Source organism: Lissotriton vulgaris, chromosome 3_1 (assembly GCF_964263255.1).
Source record: "Lissotriton vulgaris chromosome 3_1, aLisVul1.2, whole genome shotgun sequence".
Taxonomy (NCBI): domain Eukaryota; kingdom Metazoa; phylum Chordata; class Amphibia; order Caudata; family Salamandridae; genus Lissotriton; species Lissotriton vulgaris.
The window spans coordinates 1,676,651,469-1,676,678,143 of record NC_141689.1 but is presented as its reverse complement, the minus strand read 5'-3'; the positions used below and the strand labels follow the sequence as shown (position 1 = coordinate 1,676,678,143).

The following is a 26,675-nucleotide window of genomic DNA, read 5'->3' as shown; positions in this document are numbered from 1 at the left end:
CAGTGATGACCGCGTGACCCTGTCACTGCCTACGTCCGCTCCCTGCATTACTCACCGCTCTTTCCAATCAGGCAGTTTCCCTCTCCACATCTCGTATGGCCATTAACGTTGTCACGTGACTCACTCTCCTGTCCCTTGCTCATCTGACTTCGCCACCCTTCTGTATTTATTCTCTCGCAGAATGCTGGCCAGAAGTCATATCTCATGTCATTTATTTCATTTTTTTAAATCCCAAATGACAACATCTTGCTACCCTCCCCGAGTGTGTCCTATAAATAACAGTGCATAGCTAATCCTGCATAGACAAGGAACGAGCGAGTACGACAGACAGACAGACAGACAGACAGACAGACAGACAGACACAAGATAGATAGATAGATAGATAGATAGATAGATAGATAGATAGGTAGATAGATAGATAGATAGATAGATAGATAGATAGATAGATAGATAGATAGATAGATAGATAGATAGATAGATAGATAGATGGATGGATGGATGGATGGATGGATGGATGGATGGATGGATGGATGGATGGATGGATGATGGATGGATGGATGGATGGATGGATGGATGGATGGATGGATGGATGATGGATGGATGGATGGATGGATGGATGGATGGGCGGGTGGATAGGTAGGTAGGTAGATAGATAGATAGATAGATAGATAGATAGATAGATAGATAGATAGATAGATAGATAGATAGATAGATAGATAGATAGATAGATAGATAGATAGATGGATGGATGGATGGATGGATGGATGGATGGATGGATGGATGGATGGATGGATGGATGGATGCATCTAGTAGACAAATGGCAGGAACGCAAGCGACGTTGCAAGCCGATGAGCCGTTTGCGCCAGGGCCCCTCGAAGGACCAGGTGGCATCTGAAAGAGCAAGTGGGGTGGCGGCAATTTAGCAGGAAAGAGCCCTGTTCATAACTAACTGCTGAAAAGTACAGCCGACTTTGTTGAGGATAGATCAGCGATAGGAGATGAAACACCCCTGCAAGGGACATCTTAAGGATTTCTCGGGCCCTGGGCCACTGTACTGACACACTGGTTAAAATTCTGAATGTGTTTCTATCTAATATTCAGAGATTGTGATGTGGGATTTCAATAGTGTAATGTAGCAGCAGCTCACTCTGTGACCGTGGTCCTCTCTTGATCTAAAAGGAAATTTGTTCAATGGATGCTGCAAAATATCTGTAACTCCCACACATCACTCCTATTAAAAACACATTAGAGGAAAATAGTTTTTAAAGAAATCTATGTTTAAGAATCATTGAAGGTCATCAGGGCAGTACTGTGTGGAGAACAGAGCCAGATCTCTCAGGGGGCCCCTTGAAACACTGGGGCCCTGGGCCGGAGCCCATTTTGCCCATCATGCTTTAAAAAGTCTCTGGCCCCTGCCAGTAATCACACCGATGACCTCAGAGGAAATCATATGAACAGGCAAAACCCCCCACGAAATCCGACATGAATAAACAGGGAGACACCCTGGGCAGCTTACAATGATTTGAAAGACTAGAACTCCGTGAAGGGAAAATTCAGCCGGATACCCGCCAGCTACAGTGCTACGCATTTTGCGTAGAGTGAACAAGGAATTGGATTGGGACGAGCAGCTCTCACCAAAGACTGCCCTATGGCTGGGCATAAACCAGGGCTAGTGCCAGGACCCCCTAGATTCTAAAGATGGGACGCCATAGGCATCTCTATCCTGGCAGAGATGTGGGATGCCAATGGGATAGTTCAGTTTGGCCACCTTACACAGAAATACAACAAGCATCTTCACACATTTTCAAATATCTCCCATTGCCCACACACTGCAAGCAGTAGTATCACTGGAGAAGTAACCAATGGAATGCTCTCCTCGAGAAAATAGGCTGCCTCGTGACCATGAAAGCAACCTCACTCACATACAGCACATTACTGGGACACATTCGAGTTGACAACCAGTTGTGGGAAACCCAGAGGATGGCGAATGGCGAGAGGCATTACATTTTCCCAGGGAGGTGATGATAAAAGCACAATATCGTCTGATCCAGCTAAAGTTTTTACACAGAGTATATTGCACAAGAGCCCTTCCCTATAGGATGGGGAAAACCCCTGACTAGAAGTGTCTGAGACAGTCTGGTCAGACAGGTACTTTTTAATCAAAGACTATGGGAATGTAAGTTAGCATGTTTTGGGCAGGGGTTAGACAGAACTGGAGGAAGCCACAGAAACACACATCAGAACTCAGGCACCAGTGGCACTATTGGGAGTCTGGAGGGAGTCTGATGCAATTTCCCACAAGAAGCTTTTTATCAACTTGGGCTTTCTGCTTGCTAAGTGTGAAATAGCACTCAAGTTGGGCGCAGCACAGGCTTAGGGGCGCGAAATGAACGTATGCTATGCCAGGGAAAAAATGATGTACCAAGGAAGTAGATGTCTCAAGTAATTAAGGAAAAATTAGGAGCGGGTGGCAGGAGAGAACCAAATTACACCCAGGTAATAAACTAGGAACACAGACAGGAGACAGATACGAGGTGACACAACCCCTCACAAGGACACGTAGGTCAAATAAATAGACAACTGGAAATAAGACACAACCTAGCAAGATTGTATGCACCGTACACTTGTATCCTCACATTACACAAAACTGACCCACAGAAAGGGGTGCAGGAATGACTGCTGGGGAAAGAGTTGTTTGCTTGACATGTCGTATTATGGAAAAATCAATAAAACGCTATATGAAAAAAAAGTAAAAATTAAAGTGGCATGCAAGAAGCCCGTACATGGAGGTATACAAGCCAACACATACTGTGGCATACTCGCAGGTTTTGTAAACCTTTGCATGTGTAGGGTGGGATCCGTTCCAACGCTGATCATTGCATACTCATAGGTTTGTAAGCCTACACATATATAAGGCGGTATCTGTTCCAACACACATCATTGCTTCCGCACAGGTTTTGTAAACCTTTGCATGTGTAGGGTGGGATCTGTTCCAACACTGATCATGGCATACTCATAGGTTTTGTAAGCCTCCACATATGTAGGGCGGCATCCGTTTCAACATACATCATAGCATACATGAATGTTTTCAAGGCCTCACAAGCACATGCATTTGCAGAGATGCCCTTACTTGAGAACTTCCTGAACCACTTTGGCTTGTTATCCCAGATGACCAGGAGGTAGTAGGCAGGGACACCAGTCAAGGTGATCGCGAAACCTATTCCAGTGTTGACAGGATCAGAGTACAGCGACAACGACACCATGAAGAGACAGGTGAAGGAAAAGAGGGCCGGGATGAAAATGGGCACCTGAAAAACAGAAAAAATGCCATTTCTTTTAAGACAATTTGGTGTTTTGAATATATCTGTTTAATATTCACAGGAATGCCCAGGGAATAGATTATAGCAAGACGCCACAGTTTCTCCTTCATGCATCAGCGTTGTCCTGGGAATTCCTTGGAGGTGCAAACACGGAAAAGTGGGACAGAAACATCACAGACAGCATTATACAGAATCTATATGAAGCTGGGCTTGGATCGGAAACACAAGTGTTCTCTAACACAAGAAAACATGGCGGAGTGTATTCGTCTTTAATTTCCCCGAACCTGTGCTTCAATTACCTGAGGTCTGTTGTTCCACTGCACGCTCTGCTTTGAAATTAAGGCTAGCCGTGTGTTCAATTTACAGTACACACAACAAATTACGGGCCATCTGCAGGGAATTGAAGCGCGGTGTTCTTAGAGCGCTAGTTACCTTTTAAAATGATTAAGTAGCTATCGATTTCCCTTCCGTGGCGAAGACGAAAATTAGGAGGCGAGGAGAGGAAGGCAAATCTAACACCGAGTGGGCTATTAAAAGGTGAAGATGGCGGCACGATGCGCTTACAGTATCGTGATCTGGCTGACCCTCACGGAATACACTGACGAAATGGAGGTTATCACTTTCTGGTCACACTGTTACACCGAGTCAACATCTCATCGGGTGCCCAAGATATTGCTTGCGCTGTCGGAATGGCACGTGGCGCGACTTTGAGATAGAAGTGCCTGTTTATCAAGCTCTGCTTATACTTTGAGTTCTCTCAATGGACCGCTCGCTGCATTCATTTCGATATGTTTTGTTATTGTTACTTTCTCTTGTTGGAGGCAAGGACTGTGTGGGACTTATTTACAAGTAACTGACGCATCTGTATAGATGCTTCCGTTTATCTGGGCCTGCGTGCAAAACCCTTGAGCCACCATGGATGCGCTGTATTAACAATACGGTGCACCATGGCACAAGGATTGACAGATGCATCAAAATGCTTAATGCATCTGTTGGGGCAAAAGTCACGCATTGCTAGAATTCTGTCGCAATCACGACACAACTCCAGCAATGCATGGTAAGGCCTATTCCTAATACACTGCGTCACTCCTTACGCCTGCTCCAAGCAGGCGTTGGGTTTTGACGCAGTGGCGTCCTAGAAGTAGCGCAGTGAAGTCTTGTAGATTTTACGGCGTCACTTCTCCTGGCTCTCCGGCATGGGAATGCCCACCCTGCATACATTATACCTGACACAGGTATAATGTGGCGCAGGGCTTCACAAGGTGACCCAACTCCTTAGATGCCTCACGTTGTAAATGGGCCGCAACATGGCGCATTGTTTACATCCCAGGTGCGTCAAAAAAAGTGACGCAACAGAGGCGCAAAAGTGTCGAGAAGGGCTTGTAAATCTGCCCCTGTTTTTCTAAAGCAGAGGACTCAGGTACTGAACCAGCCTACAAACAGTGGTAGTTCTCACCATGATGAAATATGCATTTTGAACACTCAGTCTGGAAAAGTTGTTTCTAGCCTGATGAAAAACGTTTCGTAAATGCCATATTTCTTATTTCTATCTTTAACAAGGACACATTCTGTTTTTTTTTTCCTTTAAGGTGATTGTTGAACTGTGAGGCTGCGAGTTTCATATTAAAATGACACATCTTCAGCATGCAGCAGCTCAGGTGCTTGGTTTGGCATATAAACAGCACACGCTCCTCTGGCTTAAAATAGATGCAAACCTATATGTCAGGCCAATATAGACTGACAATGTTCATCATGACCATAACGTACATAGGAAAAGTGTTTGTGATTACCAATTAGGGTAATTTTGTGATTCGCTATTTGTTAGTCACAAACATCCATGTACCATCATTTCTACAATTTGCGATTCCCAGGCGGTCGTAAATAGGCCTATCTCATTAATATATTAATGAGGTAAGTCTCGCTTTTGCGACCTATTTGGAATCACAAAAATCACAGAGGTGTTGGCTTGCTGGAGTCAGCAGACCACCATGTCTGTGACTGCTTTTCAATAAAGCAATGTTTTTTTTCCTGAAATGCATTACATTTAAAAGGAAAACGAGATGCGTTTCAAAAAGAAAAACTAAAAGTTTTGCAACCTCAATAAAGCTTTCTACATCTGGTTTAAAATGTGCTACATGTAAGCAGAGGTGAAGAGATAAAAAGCGGACATGATTAAGCGAATTCTCATGTCATTGGGAATCAACATAGAGGACACGAGAAAACACAGGTTTCTGGTGTAACTGAGAGATCAGTTTGACCTGTTGAAAATAAGTACTCCAGAGTATGTGGTGGCATTTCCACAATAGGACAGAGTCTATACTCTGAAAGTTTTTTCTACTAAGGCTTGCAGTATCAAGTCAGTTCAGCTGCATAGCAAAGGCGACCGCTCAACCAGGAGCTTTTCAGAAGCTTTTTTCCAGCAGTCTGCTGCTACTCCCAGAGGGAAAATGTCTCAAGATATTCTTTGTCAATCAGTTCGTTATCTGTAGCCGAGAGGAAAAGTTCTGTTTTGCTGCCACTCAATTTCTGTCAGCTGTGGCCTCTCGTGGCAATGATGTTAGGAGAGTTCAACTAGACCGCTCGTCTCTGTCAGGAAAGTGTAATGAAATGTTAAAAAATGCGACTATGCCTGTGAAATAATGCCAGAAGTGTATGCCCTCCATTAATAATAGCCTTGAGGAATGTTCACCCTAACACAAGAGTTAGCTTAAATAGTCTAGTCACATCCTGGTATCCGATGAGTACCAGAAAGTATTTTTTAATGGTCCTAAATGATTTACAGCTACCTGATAGTAAGGTGTATATCTTTAGGCCAATTCAAAAACAAATTGCATGATGTATGTACGTTTTTGTAACAAAAAAAAGATGGGCTTGTTCCATTTCTTTAATTAGTCATCACTGCTTTTAATTTAGGTAAATATGGGTTCTCCTCTGGAGAGAACACAAGTATTGAAAGGTAAAGTGTTCCAAGATCAGGTCTCACTTCTCTCAATGCAAATAATAGTGTCATCATTTGTTTCTAGCGATACTGCTTGTAGCTCCTTTTCAGATTTGGTTAAGGCACACACATTGGGTAATTCACCTTGTTTAGACATTGAATATTAAGGGGCTTCTTTATGGGATTTTTGAGTAGGGCAGCGCTGCAACACACCCTGCTGCACTAGCCTATGCCAGAGTGAAAGGACTGAATGCACAGGGGCAGATTTATGTCGGACTTGCGCCACGTTTACTCCGCCGTTGCGCGGAAACGTGGCGCATCCCTGCGACCTATTTACAATGTGACGCATCTAGGCAGATGCATCACGTTGTAAAGCCCTGCGGCACATGAAACCTGCTTCAGGTTTCATGTGGGCGTTCTGTCGCAGGGTGGGCGTTCCCTCGTAGGAAAGCCCCGTAAAACGGACGCAGTGAAATCTACAAGATTTAACGGAGTCAGTTTTACGACGCTGCTGGGTCAAATCCTTACGCCTGCTTCAAGCAGGCGTAAGGAGTGACGCACCACGTTATGTATGGGTGGCCTCAGTACATTGCAGGAGTTGCGTCGCACTTGCGACGCTACTCCACCAATGCGCTGCCCGTACACCACAAGATGCGTCACGCATCTGCCCTTCCTTGCACCATGGTGTGCCGCATTATAAATTCGGCGCATCTGTGGTGCCGCAAGGAGGGAATTGCCTGACGCATCAGTTCTGGCACATCCCTGCTGATTTGCAGAGATGCACCAGAACTCATAAATCTGCCCCACAGTATTTAAGCAATACAGTGCATTCCTGTCCTTTCTACCTGCACTGGCACCATTTCGGCCTGGTGCAAGGGTGCCTCGGTTGCATGCAAAAACGTTTTCGTGCCGGAAGGGGTACCTTCCTGCTCAAAAAGAATCATAAGAGAAGTTTTTCTTTTTTCATGTGGTCTGCAGAATGCACATATATGCTGCAGAATGTAGCACACATGGAAAGAGGAAAAAGCAAAGAAAAGAAACATATTTCTCCTTGTTACCCATCACCTCTGGAGGTGTACAGATTTGACGCTTCAATTGAGAGATAACAACCTAGGTAATTTTTAAGAGTGAAAAACCAACCGTAATGGTAAGGATTAATGAAGGTATGACTACAGCTGGCTAAAAAAACATGATTTTATTTATCAATTGTCACAATAAAAAGGAGATTCATTCATATAACACACAATCAAGATTAAAAATTCACAGTAAACATATGACATGGACATCAATGCATAAAAGTAAAACACAAAGAGAGAGGGTAAGTGGCATAAAAATAGGGTCTCAGATTTGACGCTTCCCCAGGTTTACATCACTTTGTAAATCTGGGGCAGCATCAAATTCCATGGGTGTTGCATTAGAAAACCCACTGCAATGCCCATGGAACACCTCCAGGGCACAGAGTAAGGAACTACAGCGATTTTAGCTGCGTTGCCTTACTTATGATTGAAGAGGCCACTCAAAGCCTCACAGGGTGGCTTTGTGTGGCTTCATACATCAAAATGAGAGCTCTGAGTCCTGCATGTACCACTTTACGTGGTGCAAAAGTGATGCAGGGCTCTCATTAATAAGCCTCTAAGTTTAGTATGCAGGGAGGCGAAGCAGTAAAATGAGTGGAATTTGATTAGGTGCTCCTGCACCAAAGTCATCCCAAATGCTGTCATTCAAAGAGGCATCTGCACCTACTGAAGAACAAGATGACATGTGTGTTTAGAGAATGCAATAATCACACTGCACACTGCCCTTTATGGGCAGTTCATCAACCATGAAATTTGCTTGTTTTTCTCCAGACCCTGTGTCCCCACTTTACACTGCCTGTAACTTCCTGCTCCTTTACAGATCTCCACCCTAGCAATGCAACATTTCCAGACACACTTCTAAGCAAAGTTTCACCACCGTTCGCGATGAGAAACTACCAGTCCGCGTTGAAAACGACCGCTTGCACTGTGCATGATGCTGTTCGCAATGACTGCACAGTGCGAACAAGCATCCAGCACTGTGCAATCATTGCGAACAGCATTTCCCTACCGCACTCCGCAGTTCGCTTAGTTATGCGTAGCGTGCGTAGTGCGAAGTGCACTTCACGTAGCTACGCATAGTGCGACTACGCTCAGGGTTTGTATCCTGGCACTGATCAAGGGTGAGTTTAGCCACCCTAGGGATAGTGGAGCGGCTCAAAAAGCCAGGCCTGCATAATTCAAGAAGTGAACATGAGACTTCTATGTGTGTCATTCCACAATTTAGGAGCGATGTAAGAAAAGGCCTGACCACACAAGGGATTTGTGCAAGCAGGAGTCCGGATGGGCAGAAGTGTCTGGGAGGTTTATGAAAGCAGATAAAATTGTTGCGGTATGCTAGACCATTGTTATGTAGTGCCTTCAAAGTGTGGATGAGGAGAGAGAATTGTGCTAGTTTGTTGATGGGGAGCCAGTGGAGCTCCTTCAGGTGTGGTGTGATGTAAGTGCAGAGTGGGAGGATGAGAGGGATTCTCGCTGTTGAGTTCTGAATGGTCTGTAGCCTTCTGGAGAGCTTTTGTTGATCCTGGCATAGAGGGTGTTCCCTTAGTTCAGCTTGCTTGTGAACAAGGCATGTGTAACCATTTTACAAGTGCTCATTGGGAGCCTTTTGAAATTCATCTCCAGTATCTTCAGGGTAAGGAAGCATGAGGCGGTGACGTCATTCACTTGGATGGTCATGAAAGGTTTCCTGTCAATGATGATCCTGTGGTTCTTAGTTGTGAGTGGTAGAGGAATTGGCCTAACGACTAGGGCGGTGGGCCTTGAATCTGGGGAACTGGGTTCGAGTCTCGGAAATGACGAACATCCTGTGATTCTTGGCAAATCCCTTAATCTCCCCGTGCCTAACAACAAAAAAAATAATGAACCTATCCTCATGTTACGCAACTGGCCCGATTCGGGTCAAGTTCGCGCTATATAAAACTCCATAAAATAAAAAAAGGATGTCAGTCCTAGCTCTGTTGGGTGCCAAGTGGGATTGCACAGTCGTGTACTCTTCCCAAAGATTGCAGCTTCTGTCTGTAAGTGTTTAGCTTTTTTAAAACTTTATTTACCATTTTAAGTTATCATTAACAACATCTGCAATATACCCTCATTGCAGTTAGGTATTAATTACAATCAGAATTGATAGCATTCCAGTCAGACAACATTGGAGAGCATAGCTGTGAAGACTGAATAGCCAGTGAGTCTTGAGCGATGAGCCCACTTGACACAAGGTGCACAAAACAATACAAAACATTTCTCATGAAGCTAAATACATCACATAGCACCACCCCGCCTCAACCCACACCCGCCGGGACAATCCCATCAAGTGATTGCGAGGACACCTCTTGGTTCTGCACAAGTAAATAGTTTTTATAGTGCGTTCCAAATATCTTTTGGCCTAACCCTTGAGGGTAACGTTGTGGCAAACAACACAGAGTTGGTATTGCAATATATAAGACTATTCATCCAAGCTTTAATTGTTGGAAACCTTCCACTGCCCCATCATAGCGCCAATTAACATTTGGCCACAAGCAAAGCTATGGCCACAAATCTGCAGACGGTTTGGGGAATATTTCGAACATATCCCATTAACGCCACCTCTGGGCGTGGGGCCAGGTCGAGAGCAACCATCTTTGACAATGTCGCATGTACTGATTTCCAATAATCACACAGTTTAGCACACATCCAGGTCATGTGGGCAAAGTCTGCATATTGTGAGCTGCATTTTGGACAGGTGTGTTTGCGTGTGGGATCAATAGTGTGAATTTTAACAGGGGACATGTATGCCCGCCATAAGATTTTAAAGAGTAAGAGTTTATGCCTACTATTCATAGATACTACTTTGGTCTGAGTACAGCAGTAAGCCTATTGATCATCATCTATGTCGTGACCTAAATCATGTTCCTAGGCCTCACGTATCTTACAATCTCTGCATGGGATTAGCGCCATAGTGGCTCTGTACAACTTTGAGGTGAGCTCCATCTTCATTGGCAATCAAAAGTTACAATGATGGAATGGGGGTAGGCTCCAATGGGAAATCACACCAAAGACTATTGCGGACAAAGTGGTCCATAAAGGACACGTCCGCAAATCGACCGTCCTCAGTGCTTGAGAAGATATGACTTCCCGGAAACAGTTTCCCAGTTGTTTCTAAGGAAAATTTAGTCAGTGTCAGTTGTACAAGTTTTTCGGCTGTGATGGGTAGCCATAAACTGTTTATTGTAGGGAGATTAGAGGTTTACAATGAGTGGTGGCCAACAATCTTAGCCAATTTTAGACATTCCCAGCTAGTGGTGGAAACTGTCTGTATATCACTGGGGTCCGTGGGATACCCTGTCGGAAGAATCATCTTGAGTAGGGTTGGAAGCATTAAGTCGGCCTCCGGTCTAGAATACGGTATCCTGGCATCCGGATGATACCAGGAGTGTGCAAAAGTGCACGGTGCTACCAAATAGTAAACATGGAAATTAGGGACTCCCAGGCTGAATGTATGACATCACAACGCATACATTTACAACGCATGCCTTTACAACTCAGTTTTTACATCGCAACATCCTTTACAAAGCATCATTTTACATCACATGCCATTACAACGCATTTTTTTAAAACTACACTTACAACGCATTGCATAACATAGCATCATACTATTACAATGCATACCATTACATTGCATTTAAGGTAAGTGTTGGATAGTGTAGGGATACCTATTACTATTCTAACTCCAGTGGGTGCAACAGTAGGATGAGTGTTGGATAATTAGGGGTAAAAATTACTATTCTAACTCCAGTGGGTGCAACAGTAGGGTAAGTGTTAAATAGTGTAGGGGTACTATGCGTTGTAATGGTATGCGTTGTAATGACATGCAATGTAATGCCTGCGTTGTTGTGACATGTGTTGTAATGACATGCGTTGTACTGACATACAATGTAATGGCTGCGATGTAGTGACATATGTTGTAAAGGAGGTTGCGATGTAATGACTGCATTGTAAATGTAGTGAGATGTTATGACTGTGTTGTAAAGGTTGTTTTCCCCAGACCACCCCATTCATATGGGAGGTTTGAATTACCCCAATTTATTCTAGCTCTGCGTCCCCCCCCACACCAGTCTCATCAGGTGGGACCGAATAGTATGAAAAAAAACTGTTGGGTAGTGGGATGGAATGTAATGGAACAAGCAGAGGAATTTGGGGATTACTATCATTTTAATGAGAGCCGGTCTCCCAGCCAATGAGAGGGGTAGTTTTATCCAGTATTCAACTTGTTGCTCTAAAGTGTTGATTGCGAGGCCAAAATTTAACAATACAATCTGATCCTGTGCTCTGTGTAACTGTATACCCAAATACCTGGTGAAGTCCTCGCACCAAGTCAATGGGAAGGGGCATTTCCATCGGGCGGTAGCTGGTGTCAATGGAAACATTCCGATTTGCCCCAGTTTTTTCCCAGGCCTGAAAAGCCCCCAAACCGGATGATCTCTCTAATAAGAGGCTCCAGGTCCTCCTGAGGGTGACGGACATATAAGACCACATCGTCTGGATACAAAGAGAAGAGCACCGGATCAGTGTTGAATTGGAGCCCCCTGTGTAGGTCTTTTTCCTGCAAATTTCAGACCAGGGAGTCTATTGCAATGATGAAGAGATGTGGGGATAGGGGACATCCCTGCCTGGTGCCACGAGAGAGTTGGAACTGCGCAGACAGGGTACCATTCAATCTGAGCCTGGCTGTTGGTGAGGTGTATAATAGTGCAATGAGACTTAAAAATCCTTTCGGCATACCCATCCGTTGCATTACTTCAAGAAAAAAGGGCAACTCCAGAGAGGCAAGCGCCTTTTCAGCATCACATAATACAGCAGCTGACGGGACCCCAGGGCCTATCCTATGCAATACTGCAAATATTGTGTATAAAGTTCATGCCATGGAACGTCCAGGTTTGAAACCTGACTGTACAGGGGAGATGGTTTTGTCTATTAGAAGTGCCAAACGTAGAGCTATCATTTTCACCAGTATCTTATCATCTAAATTTAACAAGGAAAGGGGCCTGTAAGAGCCACATTGTAGTGGATCTTTGCCGGGTTTAGAGAGTAAAATAAGGACGTCTTCCCGTACCGTGGGTGGCTGCAGTTGCCGTTCTAGGGCCTTGCTATAAACTTCCAATAAATAGGGTGCAAGTGTATCTTTATAGGCCTTTCTAAAAAGCACCTGAGAAACCGTCTAATCCAGTAGCAGTTGCTCCATTAACCGAGTCAATGGCATTTACAATTTCTTCTGTGGAGTAGGGCTCTGCCAGAAACTCTTGATTTGGCTTGTCTAACCATACCAAGGCTATTTCTTCTAAATACGCAGTTTGAACCTCAGTATTATGCCCTGTCCATGAAAAGTATAGTGTCATGTAATAATCCAGGAATATGTTGCAGATATCAGAAGTCCCATGGTTTATGTTGCCCTGCTCTGTACAAAGTGTGGTAATATACCCACGACCTGCCGGAGGTCTCAGGAGGCACGCCAGTGTGTGCTCCGGCCTGTCTCCTTCGCCATATCGCCGAGCAACAGCATATTTACTTAAGTAGTGGGCTTCTTTCTGAAACTTCGCCAACAGAGCCAATCGGCTGGCTTCAGTGAGGTAGTCTAGATTACTGGTCTGGTCGCGGTTGAGTGCCATTAACTGTTTTTCAACATTAGTATGCGTGTGCCGTAGATCTTTTAAAATCCCAGCATGTTTCAAAATGAAGACCCCCTGATATAGTCCTTGAAGGCCTTCCACAATGTGGACCAAGTTTGGACTGAGCCAATGTTTAATTCAAAGTAGTCCTCTATTGCCTCTTGTAGTTCAGCACGAAAAACCTCATCCTGTAAGGCCTGATTGGGGAAGCGCCATTGCCAGATGGGACCACAGTGTGGAAACAATGACAAAAAATAGGCTGAGCCGTTATGAAGATGACAAAAGGTCCGCACTCGCGCCAGAGTTCGATATGTCCTGAGAGGACTGTGGGGAGTTTGTGTCTTTTAAAGGTGGCAGAATACCTTTGGCAAAACTCCTGAGCATCGTGAGGAGAATAAAAAATGCGTGACCAACCCTCCATGTCCACCTTTAATTGCGCTGGGTTAAGCATCCCATATCGCAGTCCCAACTTTTGTAAGGCAGCCTTCATCCATGCGAATTTCCTCTGTGCTTCCTGGACCATAACGGTGAAATCCGCATATAGGGAAATGTTTGAGCCTTGCCAGTCAAGCCCGCCTCTTTTACGTGCCAGTCTTAGGGCAGTGTCTCTATCCCTGAAATTTAAAAGTTGGGCAATGATCAGCTTTGGGGGACTGCCTGGTTTAGGTCTCGATCCCAGGATACCATGTGAGCATTCCACCATGAAAGTGGTGGTGAAGGAGTGGCTTTCAAACACATCTGTGAGTAGCGTCTCAACAAATTTATCGGGACGCCCTGTATTGGTGGTCTCTGGCACACTTGTGATTCGAATGTTGCTTCTTCGACCCCTAGCCTCCAAATCTTTGTTCTTGAGGGCAACAGACTTGAGGATCTTCTCCAGCCTCTCGTATTTCTCCGCTGTCTGTGCCGCACCATCCTTCCTCTAAGTCAGAGATCCTACCTTCTGCCACCGTGAGGCGGCCCTCATGCAGATCGATCCGGGCCCCCATGGAGTCCAGCCTCTTATCAAGGGCATCAAACCTGGTATCCAAGGCCCTAAAGCCTGCTCAAAGCTCCACCAGTAAGTTCTCATGGCCAGCTGCCGCAGGTGGGAGTGAATCACCTCCTTCCGCCATATCTGGTTGGTGTGCCAAGGAAATAGCGCCAGTTGTTTTAAAGGGGAGTGTGCTTTGCAAAGGGTCCTTGCACCCCATGCCTTATATTGCCCCCAAGTGAGATCCTGCAGGAGCAGCCATCCGCTGGTCAATAATGTTGAATGCGGTAAACGGGGAGCCCAAGACCTGAGCTGAGGAGCGTTACCAGCCCGTGTGCAGCCAAGTGTCAACCCCAGCGTGCCAGCAGCAGGGGGGGGGGGGGGAGCAACCATTGGTTATTCACAGTAAATGTGGGGTAATGACCAATTCAAATCCAATGGCATTTGTGGTTTTTCAGATTTCGCCAGGCCTGCCGGGAGGTAATTACGGCGTTCCAGCATCATACAATTAGACCCAGGGAAATATATTGACTCAGCCCCACCGGAATATGACAGCCATACCATGTAGGAGTAAAGGGCGGACCAGAAGCGAAAATCAGGCCCCAGGTGGTGTGCATACTGCGCGGTTATGCACTTTCCGTAGCTGCAACATACTGCGTCATCCCCCGCTCACCCGCTGCCATCTGGTAGTGCTCCGTAGTTACAGGAAAAGGGGGGGTTGGGGGGTCAGAGTGAGCCCTCCCCCCGCACTTGCCGGATCGATGCAGGAGTCACGCCGCAGCAGGGGGAGGAGGGTTATTGCAGTCACGGGGGAATGGGCATGCACAGCAACACAGTGCAGCCGGGCGGCTGGTTCCCAAACCCGCCAGCGGCCCCTGTCACTGCGGGGATTCTGGGGACAGGCTGCGGCTTGTGCAGGTAGCAGAGTTGCGTGTAACACCCCCATGACCACTCACTGCCCTCTGTGCACCGCTCTCGTAATGGCTCAGGTGCCTCCCTCCGGCGTCTTCTGGCCCAAAATCCAGCTCCCGGCTTCACTCGTGGCAGTAGGCCCTGCCACCTCTACCCGGGTCGGATCGATGTAGCTTCCCACCATGGGTAACCATCAGGCCGTCACTGGCATCCACCAATGCCCCAGCTATTCAGACACCAGAAGCGGCGTCCAGGGATGGCAATCACAATCCTCAGCGTCATGACAAACTGTCAAAAGGGGATCAGAGATGGAGCTCCCAGCCTAAGCGGACATGTCGGTCGGCGGCTAAGCCACGCTCCCGTCAGTGTTTAGCTGTAGACAGTTGGTCTTCCTCCAGTGGGCGAAGTGAATCATGCAAGCATTGAACATGATACAGGTACTGGGGATCCTCCCCTTGAGGAAGAGAATGAGTTATATGTCATTGAGGTAGGAGAGGATACAAACATTGTGAGAGCAGATGATACTGGCAAGGGGGCTCATGTCTGTGTTGAAGAGAGTCAGGATCTGGGGGATCCTTGTGGCACTCCGCAGATGAGGTTGCAGGAATCGTAGGTGTACTTTTCCATTTTGACTGACAGGGTCCTTCCCGTCAGGAAGAAGCAGATCAACTGGAGTTCATGTCCTTGGATTCTCATGTCATGTAGGCTTTGGATGAAGAGGGGGAGGGAGGCTGTATCAAATGCAGTGGAGAGGTCAAAGAAAATGAGGGGCCGTGTCTCCTCTGTACAGAGTCATGTGGATGTCATCCGTGGTGGTGATGAGGGTACTTTCTGTGCTGTGGTTGGATCTGAAACCAGATTGAGTTGTGTCAAGGAATTGGTGGTCGTTTAGGTATTTGGTGATGTGTTGGTTAGTCCATTTCTCCAAGACATTGGCTGGGAATGGTACCATGAAGATCGGTCTGTATTTGGCGAGCGTTGAAGGATCCGTAGACAGTTTATTCAATAATGGGGGAACAATTGCATGTTTCCAAGCATCTGGGAAGGTCATGGAAGAGGTTGAAGCATTCAGAATGGAGGTGAATCTGGCACTGATGAGTTGCAGTCCCCTGGAGTAGAGGGGGTGTGGGCAGGGGTCAGATTGGTGCATCTAATCGGATAGACTGCATGGTGGCAGCTCACTGGGTGTAACAAAAGTTTAGGGTGCCCCCTGCAAGGTACATGGAGGGAACCCCACTCTGGATTTAATACAGAGCTCTCGGGCCTGAGTCCTGTGCTGAGGGGGCCCCCTTCAGCTCGGGGTCCTCCGCACCGCGGGGGCTGCAGGGTCTGTGTTACGCCATTGTGGCAGAGGTTTCTTCCGGGGTGTTGATGACCATGTGGTTAGTGTTGGTTCTTTGGATTAGATCAGGAGGCATTTGCCAAAGTCTGTCAGGACCAGTTGCTGGCTGTAGTCACTATAAATGGTGGTGACTTTGTTGCTGAAGAATAGAGAGAGATTGTTGCAGAGTTGCTGTGGGGCAGCTGATGGTGAGGTGAAGTCTTTCATAAAGGTAAAGATTTCTTTGCTTCTTTTGGCACTGGCATCAATGCAGTCTGCCAGAGTAGTGAGTTTGGTGGTTCGGATCATTTGGTGGTAGCGTCTTAAAGTGGACTGGAACGTGCGCTGCTCTGCATTGTCCTGGCTGATTCTCCATTTGCGCTCCAGTTGTTTGCAGTGGCATTTCATTAGCATGAGTTCCTCCATGTACCAACTGGGCCTGGTTTTGGACCTTTTTGTATTGCTGTGTTTGAAGGGGGCCAGGGAGTCAGTGCAGGAGGTAATCCAATTGTTGAAATTCTTGAAGATTTTGGGTAGACGTTGTTTTGTTGGGTCTGTGGGTGTTGAGAGCTCTGTTCCAGTCCTTGCCTGTGATGCTGTTCCAGTTTCAGGTGGCTAGTCTGGTGGTGCTGCGTGTTTGGTGGACTGGAATGGAGATGGTGAGCTTGATAAGGGTGTGGCCTGTCCAGGGGACTGGTGTGGGATCTTTGACTCAGATGTCGTCAAATTTGGTGAAAATAAGGTTGAGGAGGTGTCTGACAACGTGGGTACGTCCCTTTACTCGTACGCTGAGCCCCAGGCTTCCAAGATCTTTAATCAGTGCCCTTGAGTTGGGATCGGTGTGGTCTTCAAGGTGGAAGTTCTGGTCTCTAAGTAGGATGTAAATTCTAGCATCGATGGCGAGTGTTTCAGCAATGTCTGTGATGGTGTCGGTGAAGTTGGTGCTTGGTTCTAGTGGTCTGTAAATGAGAGTGTCACTTAGGGTGAAGTTGGCTGTGAGTTGGAGCTTGACGGACAGTGTTTCATGTTCGAGGGTGGTGTGTACCTGGATGTGGTGCAGCTGATGGAATTCTTGCGGATCATGGCATTTCTGCCTCCATGTTTGGAAAATGTACTGACCTTTCCATCCATTCTAATGGATCTTTAACCACTTCTACAACCCCCACATCCTAACAATGATATTTAGCACTATGTTTAGAATCATACCAATTGATATTTTGTTTCCACAAAGATCTTTATCAAAACTTGTAAGTACTCTCCCACCCAACCAACTTGGGCATCATTTTGTGCACGGTTTCTGCCCTTGAGAGACAGAATTGGGACATACCTGTGAACAGATTGGTAGCTGTATGGGTGCTGTATTGTAAGCCGATAACATATCTTGGGTGGCTTTTTCTACAGGGTGTCACTTCATACCAGCTAGTAGGATACATTTCTGTATCATTCTGTTATCCTTCTGTATTGGGCCATTGGCTCAGGGCCATTAGAATGCTTTTGTCTGATGTTTAATGTATACATTAGATAAGAGCCCTATCAGGTAACTTGAGGTGAGCAGCAACCCATTTTCTGATACTTAAAAAGTCTTGGGCACAATCCAGAGTGAATGGTAGTATATTAAAACAAACATGACCCACTTGGGATTACCTTTCTTATTAATGGGGCCACAAATGTCTAACACAACGTTTCCCATGCGCTCTCAGGAATGGAGACTGCAGTTAAAAGAGGACTTCAGTAAATTTTTGTCTTATAACTAAGAGTACATCTGGCACATTCTTTTACTTTTTGTTTACTAAATAATCTATTTTAAGGAAACAATAAGTACATCTTAGTCTGGGGTTGGTAAGGCTTCTGCTGAAATGAGGCAAGGTCTCTGATCTTGTTTTGCAGCTCAACAGGAGGTATGACTTTGTCCTTCCTTAAAACAATACTATCCATTATGTTCAACTCATTCCTGACCTCCCAGTACTCTTTAGCTCCTTGCTAAGCACTCTACACTTAGAAGGATGCTACACTGGTCAATCTTAGGGTGGTCTTCCCTCAACATTTTGCTTTACTCCTCCATATTTTGCTGATCTCGTTTTTGTTGTCATAAGAACTCTGTGCACTTTACCACTGCTAACTAATAATAACATGTGTGTGCTCGCTCCCTACAACATGGTAAAATTGGATTACATTCAATTGGCACATTTAATTTACTTAAAAGTCCCTAGTAAAGTGGTACTGCATGTACCCATGGACTGTAAATTAAATTCTGATAGTGGACCTGCAGCACTGATTGTGCCACCCACTTAAGTAGTTCTTCTAAACATGTCTCAGGTCTGCATTGCAGCCTGTGTGTTCAGTGTTAAACTGCTATTTCGACCTGGCAAAATAAATCTTTTCCCAGCCCTAACCCTTCCTCTTTAATACATATAAGTCACCCCTAAGCCAGGGTCTAAACAACACACAGGGTAGGGTGCGGTGTATTCAAAAGGTTAGAAATGTACGTTTAACTTTTTCAAATTCTTAAATGTGTTTTACTCTACTACACGCTCCACCTCTCTCATAGGATAACATCGGTTTATCTTATTACATTTAATAAGTATTACACTTCAATTGGAAGCAAGAAGGAATGTTGAGTTTGGTGTCCAAAGAATTGTAACTTAAAAACCTCCTTAATGGTAAGGTCAGATTTTACGTCACAGTTCTGAAAATGCCACTTTTGGAAGTTGCCATATGCTTGTCCTGTCTATTTTGTGTTTGAAGCCTGTATCCTGGATCACATGACTAGGTGTAGCTGGTAGTTGGGCTTTATTTATTCCCCTAGTCAGTCAGACAAAGGGGGAATAGTTGTTGGCATGACAGGCTATCTCTGACATGATAAGGGGTAGGAGCTGTCAACTACCACACTTGCACATCACAAGGCCTGTGCTCAAGCACACTCACAAAGGGTTTGACACTAGGCATTTGTGACTACAGACAAGCTGAAGCCAGGGCAGGGAGGCAGTAAATTCGAAACTCCTCTGGTGGAAAAGTCCAGAACCTTCTCCTACACCAGGTATAAAAATTAGACCATCAGACCCAACACTTCAGTACACCTTTGGACCTGTAGAACACAAAGAATTAGTGCTGTGCTGCTCAGAAATAAGGACTAATACTCTGATACTCTGTTGTTCTGCTGCCTCAGTGTGGACTGGATATGCTGTTTGAATGCAAGACTACCCGTGTGACTCCAAGGTCTAGATGGATGGCCGCATGATCAGAGCCTCAGGGACACTAAAGGCTCCAACCACCTTGAACCCAGCACCTGGCCTCTGTTTGCTGTGAGCCCTAACCCTTCCCCCCAAAAAAACAGTTCCATCCCAATCCTGGACCCATGACGACTGCTATGCATCTCCTTGCAACTCCAATTTGGAACTGCATCCCCAGGTCTGGACCTTGCCTCACTGCCCGTAGTCTCCTCAGAACTGCCACTGTACGATGCATCCATGACACAGGCCTTTACAACGCAACCCCGTCATTGATAGTATACTCCACAGCAATGCTGGACTTTGGTTCTCAGTCCCACAACCTGTTCTGTACCACTGGTATGCAATGCATCTTCAAAGCATGACTTCACATTACAACCACCTCATTGACAGCATGGCCGACGATGTTGCAGCCCCGCAGCTTTCTCAGAAACACTGCTGCATTATGCATCCTCGAATGGGATCCACAACCCTCCACAAACTAGGGCTTAGGATACTTTGATCAGAAGGCTTAGATTATGTATGTATTATGTATCCTGTCCACGCTCCATCACAGTCGGCTTGAACTTGTGACTTTGTCCTGGTCTGGTGCAACCAGATACAAACAGTTGACACTTTTTCCTTCTAGGCACTATTTTTACTTAAGAATTTTAAATTGCATATCTGCGGTTCTTCTTTTTGGATTTTTGTAATTTTTGGTAAAAAATAATTTATTACATTTTACGGTATTTATCTAAAATTTGTGTGGGATTTTTCTTTTGTTGGGTTTTCACTTTATTACTGTTTGAAGTGATGCATGAATACTTCACACATTGCCTCTAAGTTAAGTCTAACTGCTTTTGTGCCAAGCTATCAGAGGGTTAAGAAAAGATTAATTTGGCATTTGATTGTGTTTCACCCAGGCAAGAATTGTGGTTGTTACTAGAGGAGGGTTTTCTCTGTCTTTATATATCCATTCCTTCCACTAATCCCTGGAAATGGCAAAATTTGCACAAAGTATTCATTCACTTCTCAATTGTGCTCTATACCTATGGGTGCTCTTGAAATAAAATGCGCTACTATGTTGTGTTATTCCACTTTGTTACAAAAGCTTCTATCTCCATAACCCATTTGGCAATCCGTGGAGTGTTGTTTTCTTTTGCTTCAGTTGTGAACATATTAGTAAGGGTTTAATAATCCATTTGGACAGTGAATTGTAGCCCTAAAAAAATAATTTACCATGTTTATTGGCCCAGAAACAGGCTAAGTCTAGCAATAACAGATTCTAGCAATGAGGTACTAGGGGCATCACTTTCGCAAATGGTATGGGGTGAAGGGAAAGAACCTGCCTAAGATATGGCGGTTTTTGGGGGTATCATAGGCCATGCTCCTGGGAGCCACTCCTTCTCCCCAAAAAAGTGCCTTTGTTACTTCATGGTGTCTATATTGCTTTCTGCCCCACATCTCATAGGCTGATTGGAGGTGAACACTCCCTATCCACCCCTCAGGGAGGCTGAAAGACTGATTTAGCCCTTAGTGGGGTTGGGAGCACAGGACCATGCCCAGGGAGCCCCCAACCCTCAAAAGAGCAGTTCTGCTATTTGCCTTCCCTGGTGTCCAGTGGTCTTCTGCCCCCCTCCCGGGAGCCAGATTGGGATTAATCCCCTTGTCCACCTCTGGGGGGGAAGACTGATATGGTTGGACTTGGTGGGGGGTGGAGAGACCCCTGCCCATAGGGACTGCTTGTTGCTAAAAGAAAAAGAACCTTTATTAGTCCATGGTGGCTAAGGTGCTTTGGAGGTAACACTCTTTATCCACCCCTAAGGGGGAAGAAAGGATGCAAATGCAAAAGAGGGGGGGTTTCTATCAGGCCGGAGACAGCATCAAATAAGTGTGCGTAAAATCTGTCAGATGAAAGTGAAGCAGTGCAAACAGGTGAGGGAGAACACCCTAAGCCCTCCGAAAGAGACCCTAGGGTCAACACATGATTACTGCAAGCCTATGCACATGCTAATATTCCAATGTTCAAAAAGACATTTGTACAAATTCTTCACAGAATCAAAAGGTACATGTATCTTACAAATGAGATCAAAACAGTGTGGTCGTGATTATCTTGCCTCCTTTAATCTGAACAATTGCCCAGCCAAAACGTGTTTCGTCTGGGGAAGTACCCCGCAACTTCTTCAGGGCTTATGACAATACTTGAACATTGAGGGGCTTCTCTCTGTAGGTTGTAATTCCATCCAGGCTGGTAAGTAGATAAGATTGACCTTCTCTAACCAAATTATGGTAATGGACCCAGGTCCTTAAGTGAATTTACTGTCCTGTGTGTGGTGTCCAAGTAATAGATAAGGAATTCTCGTAGCACTCCGAGTGTGAGTACTTATTCAGCGAGTACACTGGCCGCAGTGAACGTCGCTCCGAGGTTCCAGAATGAATCCGGTTAAGACTGATTGGGCCTTTGGTAGTGAGGAGCACAAGCTCATGCACAGGGGTTGCGCCTCCGGGAAGAATATGGCTATTTGCCTTCCCTGGTGTCTAGTGGACAACCCATATATCGCCCCTGCCCAGGGTACAGAAAGACTGGTAGAACCTGGAGTGGGGGAACAAATCCATGTAAGCCGCTACCTCCAAACAAATAGTGCCTTTTGTTTCTTCTGTAGCCTAGGGGGCTGTCTGCCCCTCCAGAGGGTGAGGGAAGATTAAGGGTGAACATCTCCTTTCCAGCCCTCAAATGGGGCTGAAGACTGATGTGGCTTGGGGTGAGGGTGGAGCACAGGCCCATGCCTGTGGGGTGGAGGTTTGCTCACCATCAATGGTTGTCTAGTGGAGAGGATCGCAAGGTCAGTTTGATCCCCATCAGGGATCCACCAGGAAAAGGAAGCGCTAGAAAATAAACATTATATCCTTTTCAATACTGCCTCTCTCAAGATGATTGGTACTTAGGGGGCAGATTATGTCCCCAGCACAGAACAAAATTGAAATCAAAATACCATTATATGTTATTATGTGTGCGTGTGTGTGAGACCTATGACAGTCAACGATTTAATCCCACTTCTCTTGCACTTAAAATACCAACCAAATATTGGTTAGCAGAGAAGGTAGTCACAATTGTCCCAAAGTGGTGTCTCTTCTTTGTCGCATGTAAAGCATGGTCCTTGGATCACTGAAGGCTCCATAGTAACACTAGACAGACTACCTGGATGAATGGAGAGAAGGTCGTGCTCCTTATGACAACACTCTTGCAGACTTATAAGAACAACATTTATAGTCTGCAGGAAACCTGTCCAACTCTGGTGGAGGGGTTTCAATTAAAACAGGCAGCAGAATCAGTTCATGTTCCAAGAAGCCAGGGGTTTATTGAGAAATCAGGAGTGGCTTTCGGCTCATTTCTAAAACCCACAAAGTCAACAAACAAGAACTCAACTTTCTCCTGACTCAAAGAGCGAAGCGTCAATAAAGGGTGGAACAAGTCTCATAAAGTGGTCCATCTGCTGCTCTGAGCTGTAGCCTACCTGAAAAGGAGAATAGGAAATCGAAAGCTGAAGGTTGTTCGTTCTGTGTACATGGTGCAACTAGTGAACGCACTTCACTAAAAATGGCCCTCTTAACTCCCAGCCTCAGAAAGGAAAAGTGGGAAGGAGGAGCCCCAGGGATGAGATTTAGTTAAAGAAAACAACTATTCTGATTCCTGAATCATGACTCTCACCCCCATGCACACACCCACACACAAGCTCACAATGATCCAAAGCTCCAAGACGAGAAGAGATCTAGGGGCATATTAACAACGGCCAGCGATCATCATATTTATATTATCTCAGGCTATCTCTGGTATTTATACTCCAGGGCGATAAAAATTCCAGAGATAGCGAGGTTATCGCTGTTTTGCATGGAACATCACTGGTTTTCCAGCGATGTTTCCTGCAAAATGGGGATAACCTTGCTGATACTACCCACAGGGTCGTATCAACATAATCCACCCCCTATATTAGGGAAGGCTAAGTCAGGATTTTAGCAGACGTTAGATTTTGGCGAAAATGGCAGTTTATACCAAAATCTAATGTGTGCTAAAATCATGTGGGCTGCCTTGTAAATATTGCGAGGCAACCATCAGCGATACGTGCAAGGTAGTCCATCTGAGGTACGCCCAGTAACGCCCACTTTGCATCTCATTGGAGATGCAAAGGGAGGCATTGGGAAAAAGGGTGCTAATATGTGATTATGCATGTTAGCACCCTCTTGTAAATAGGGCGCTGCTTTTATCCACGCTTTTTTGGCTTTGTAAGCAAAAAAGCGGAGATAAAGCCCTTGTAAATATGCCCCCAAGTGCTCCTGTGCTGGCCGAGCAATTCCCAAGGTTTCTATACTTTTCTTTAAAATAAAACAATCATTCTTGAAAGGTTATTCATTACCTAGATTTTAGGCCCTTATGACATTTTGTCACACCAATTAATTTTTAATTTCATATTAGATGCAACATGAACACCATTTTGCCAAATGCAAAATTCCACACATTTTTTTTTCACTTGGGAAACTGATGTGAACAGAAAATGTCTTGCCAATGGAGATTTCCTCCTCAAACACATTTTCTCCTTGGGCCAGCGTACTGCAAGAATATTATGTGGCTTTTCTTTACGAGCTAGGCCCTTGCTGAGAAAAATTTAACAGAGCTACTACCGAAATGTATTTTGCAATTCTGTGAACCTTTTGCGATTACCACCAAAATGGAAATTGCACACGAGCTGAGGGGCATATTATCAAGCACAGCGTTAACATTATCGCCGCTTTAGCGATAATGGGCTTGATAATACGCCGTTGAGAATTCCCATAGAAGCCAATGTTCACACCAGAACGTGGGCTTTTATGGGAATTAAAAAGGGCATATTATCAAGCCCATTATTGCCGCTTTAGCTGCAGTTTTCGGCCGCTTAAGTGGCGATAATGTTAACGCTGTTTCTTAGATCTCACCTGCTGAGGAGGGAGGGTTGTGTCCTCTGAATGTACCCTGAGCCGAGAAGAGGGAGAGGACAGCTAAAGAGGAAAGGAGAAAGCAGCTACATCACCTGCTAGCCAGGATGCCTGCTTTTAGAAATAAGTGTAAATGTGTTAAATATAGTTTTAACACATGCTGATCTTTTAGGACAATGTATCTAAAGGTGGAGTGCTGTGACTTCTCGTTGAAATCCTGTCAGCACAAAAAATGTGAAGAACAGCATTTTTATGTAAATGTACAGCGTGATGCAGTATCTATTCTTAATTTAGAACCTGGCAGGTGAAAATTTGGAAAGTTTCAACACTCGAAGTCTCTGGCTTCTACTGAAATACAGTGTATAAAATGGGATTTTGAAAAGAGACAAAGCTAAAAAATCCACAATATAATTAGCTCCGTTTGCTCCATGGCTGTCAAGGTGCATATGGACCGTGGCACCACGTAGGTGAAAGGCTGACATAGGGAGACTATCAGAGTTCATGCGCTGGTATTTCTGACAACATCATCTAAGTTTAAGGGTTCAGTGCTAAAGGATCCACGTAGGAGACAACACTGAACGCACCTCACTCATAAATTTAAAACAGATAATGTTACAGATACAAAACTAGGAGAAGAGGGGGCATTAAAAAGACATAGGGGCATATTAGTAGGAAGCTCGTTAAAATTATCGCAGTTTTAGCGGCAGGAAACTGCCGCTAAAGCGGAGATAATGGGCTTGATAATATGCGCTATAGAATTCCAATAGAAGCCCAGGTTGGATGTCCTGAACATCTGACCTGGGCTTCTATTGAGATTCTATAGCGCATATTAGCAAGCCCTTTATCGCCGCTTTAGCGGCAGTTTCCTGCCGCTAAAATGGCGATAATTTTAACGAGCTTCTTGCTAATATGGCCCTCATTCGCTTCAAATATAAATTACCCGACCCTGAGCCGGTACATATTTTGACTTAAAGTAGTAAACAAGGAATGGAAATGAATGAGAAAAGGGAACTCAAACAACTCGTGATTTTTTTTATATGGTATTATATATCCAGGGACGGACTGGCTAGAGGGCAGTTTGGAATGCTGCAGAGCTGGGGCCTGATTTCGTTCATGGAGACCTGCGTGTGCTAAACGAAATTCGTTTTGCTTTAATTTTTTCGAACCACACGCAGGACTCCATGAACGAAATCAGCCCCCACCGCAGTGAAATCAGACCCCAGCTCGGCAGCATTCCAAACTGCCCGGTAGTCAGTCCGGCCCTGTGTATATGTGGTTTGTACTCTAAAGAAACAAAATGAGTTATATACAAAGAGGAACATATGCCCAAGCTAACCTACATTAACAAAAAAACAATATATTTGAGCAGCAGAGAGGTGGCTCCTGTTGGGGATATCTTCTATTTACCATCTTCTACTTACTTACCTGAAACTTACCCTGTAACTAAGCTTGAATAAACCAACCTTATATTATACTCCTTGGCTAATGGACTATCTACAACAAGAACACTGGGTGATGCATCTCCGCGGTGCACTTGGGCATGAACCTGAGTGCTGCACTGTGTAGTGTGCCTCGAGAGTACACTGATCTGGGAGCCTGGAGTGCTCTGAGTGATGTTTCTCAGGAGTGAACTGAGTGATGCAGTTCAGTAGTGCAAAGAACCAAGCAACTTAACTACACTTAGTCCTAGCCCTGAGATGTGTTTTTATTATTAGAGAATGTTTGTTCACAATGTGATGTGTCTCAAAGATGGACTGAGAGACAAGTTGGGGATGCACTGGGTGAAACCGCATAAGTGTGCATCGGGCCATGTCTTTGGGGGTACATTTTAGAAACCATGTAAAATGTTTACCTATTAGATAGATTAGTGAATAATTTGAATATGTGAGGTACAGCTACATGTAGGTGAAAGATCAGATACATAGATACAGGGTTAGGAACTGACCCAGCCCCCACTGACACAAGCACCACCTTTTGTGCTCAAAATCACAATTCCTGTACTGTTTTGACACTTTGAACACTAACAGTACTGTACCTGAAATGGCTAGCTTCATTCAGTTCATAGAGTCTTTTAAAAAAGGAAGGGATGGCCTCAATTCCTTTCAGAAAGTGAAGTTGATGTTACTATTAAAAACTTCTCACAGCAAAGTGAAACACCTTAGGAATGTTACAGAGGCAAATTTCACACCCATACAGTCACTCACATAACCCTTCAGTCACCCATACAGCCACTCACACAACCACTCACTCACCCACATAGCCACTCGCACAGCCACTCACTCACCAGCCACTCACTCACCTATAAAGCTACTCACATACCAA

At 45.1% G+C, this 26,675-nt stretch overlaps 1 protein-coding gene across 1 annotated transcript in view; it reads right to left on the bottom strand.

Moving 5' to 3' along the window:
• LOC147728336 (cystine/glutamate transporter-like) overlaps window positions 1–26,675 on the bottom strand; it is a 723,773-nt gene that overhangs the window by 66,956 nt on the left and 630,142 nt on the right. Inside the window, exon 11 of the mRNA XM_086962152.1 lies at window positions 3,131–3,308. Within this exon, the coding sequence (XP_086818278.1) occupies window positions 3,131–3,308 (178 nt within the window). The remainder of the gene's footprint in view (window positions 1–3,130; window positions 3,309–26,675) is intronic.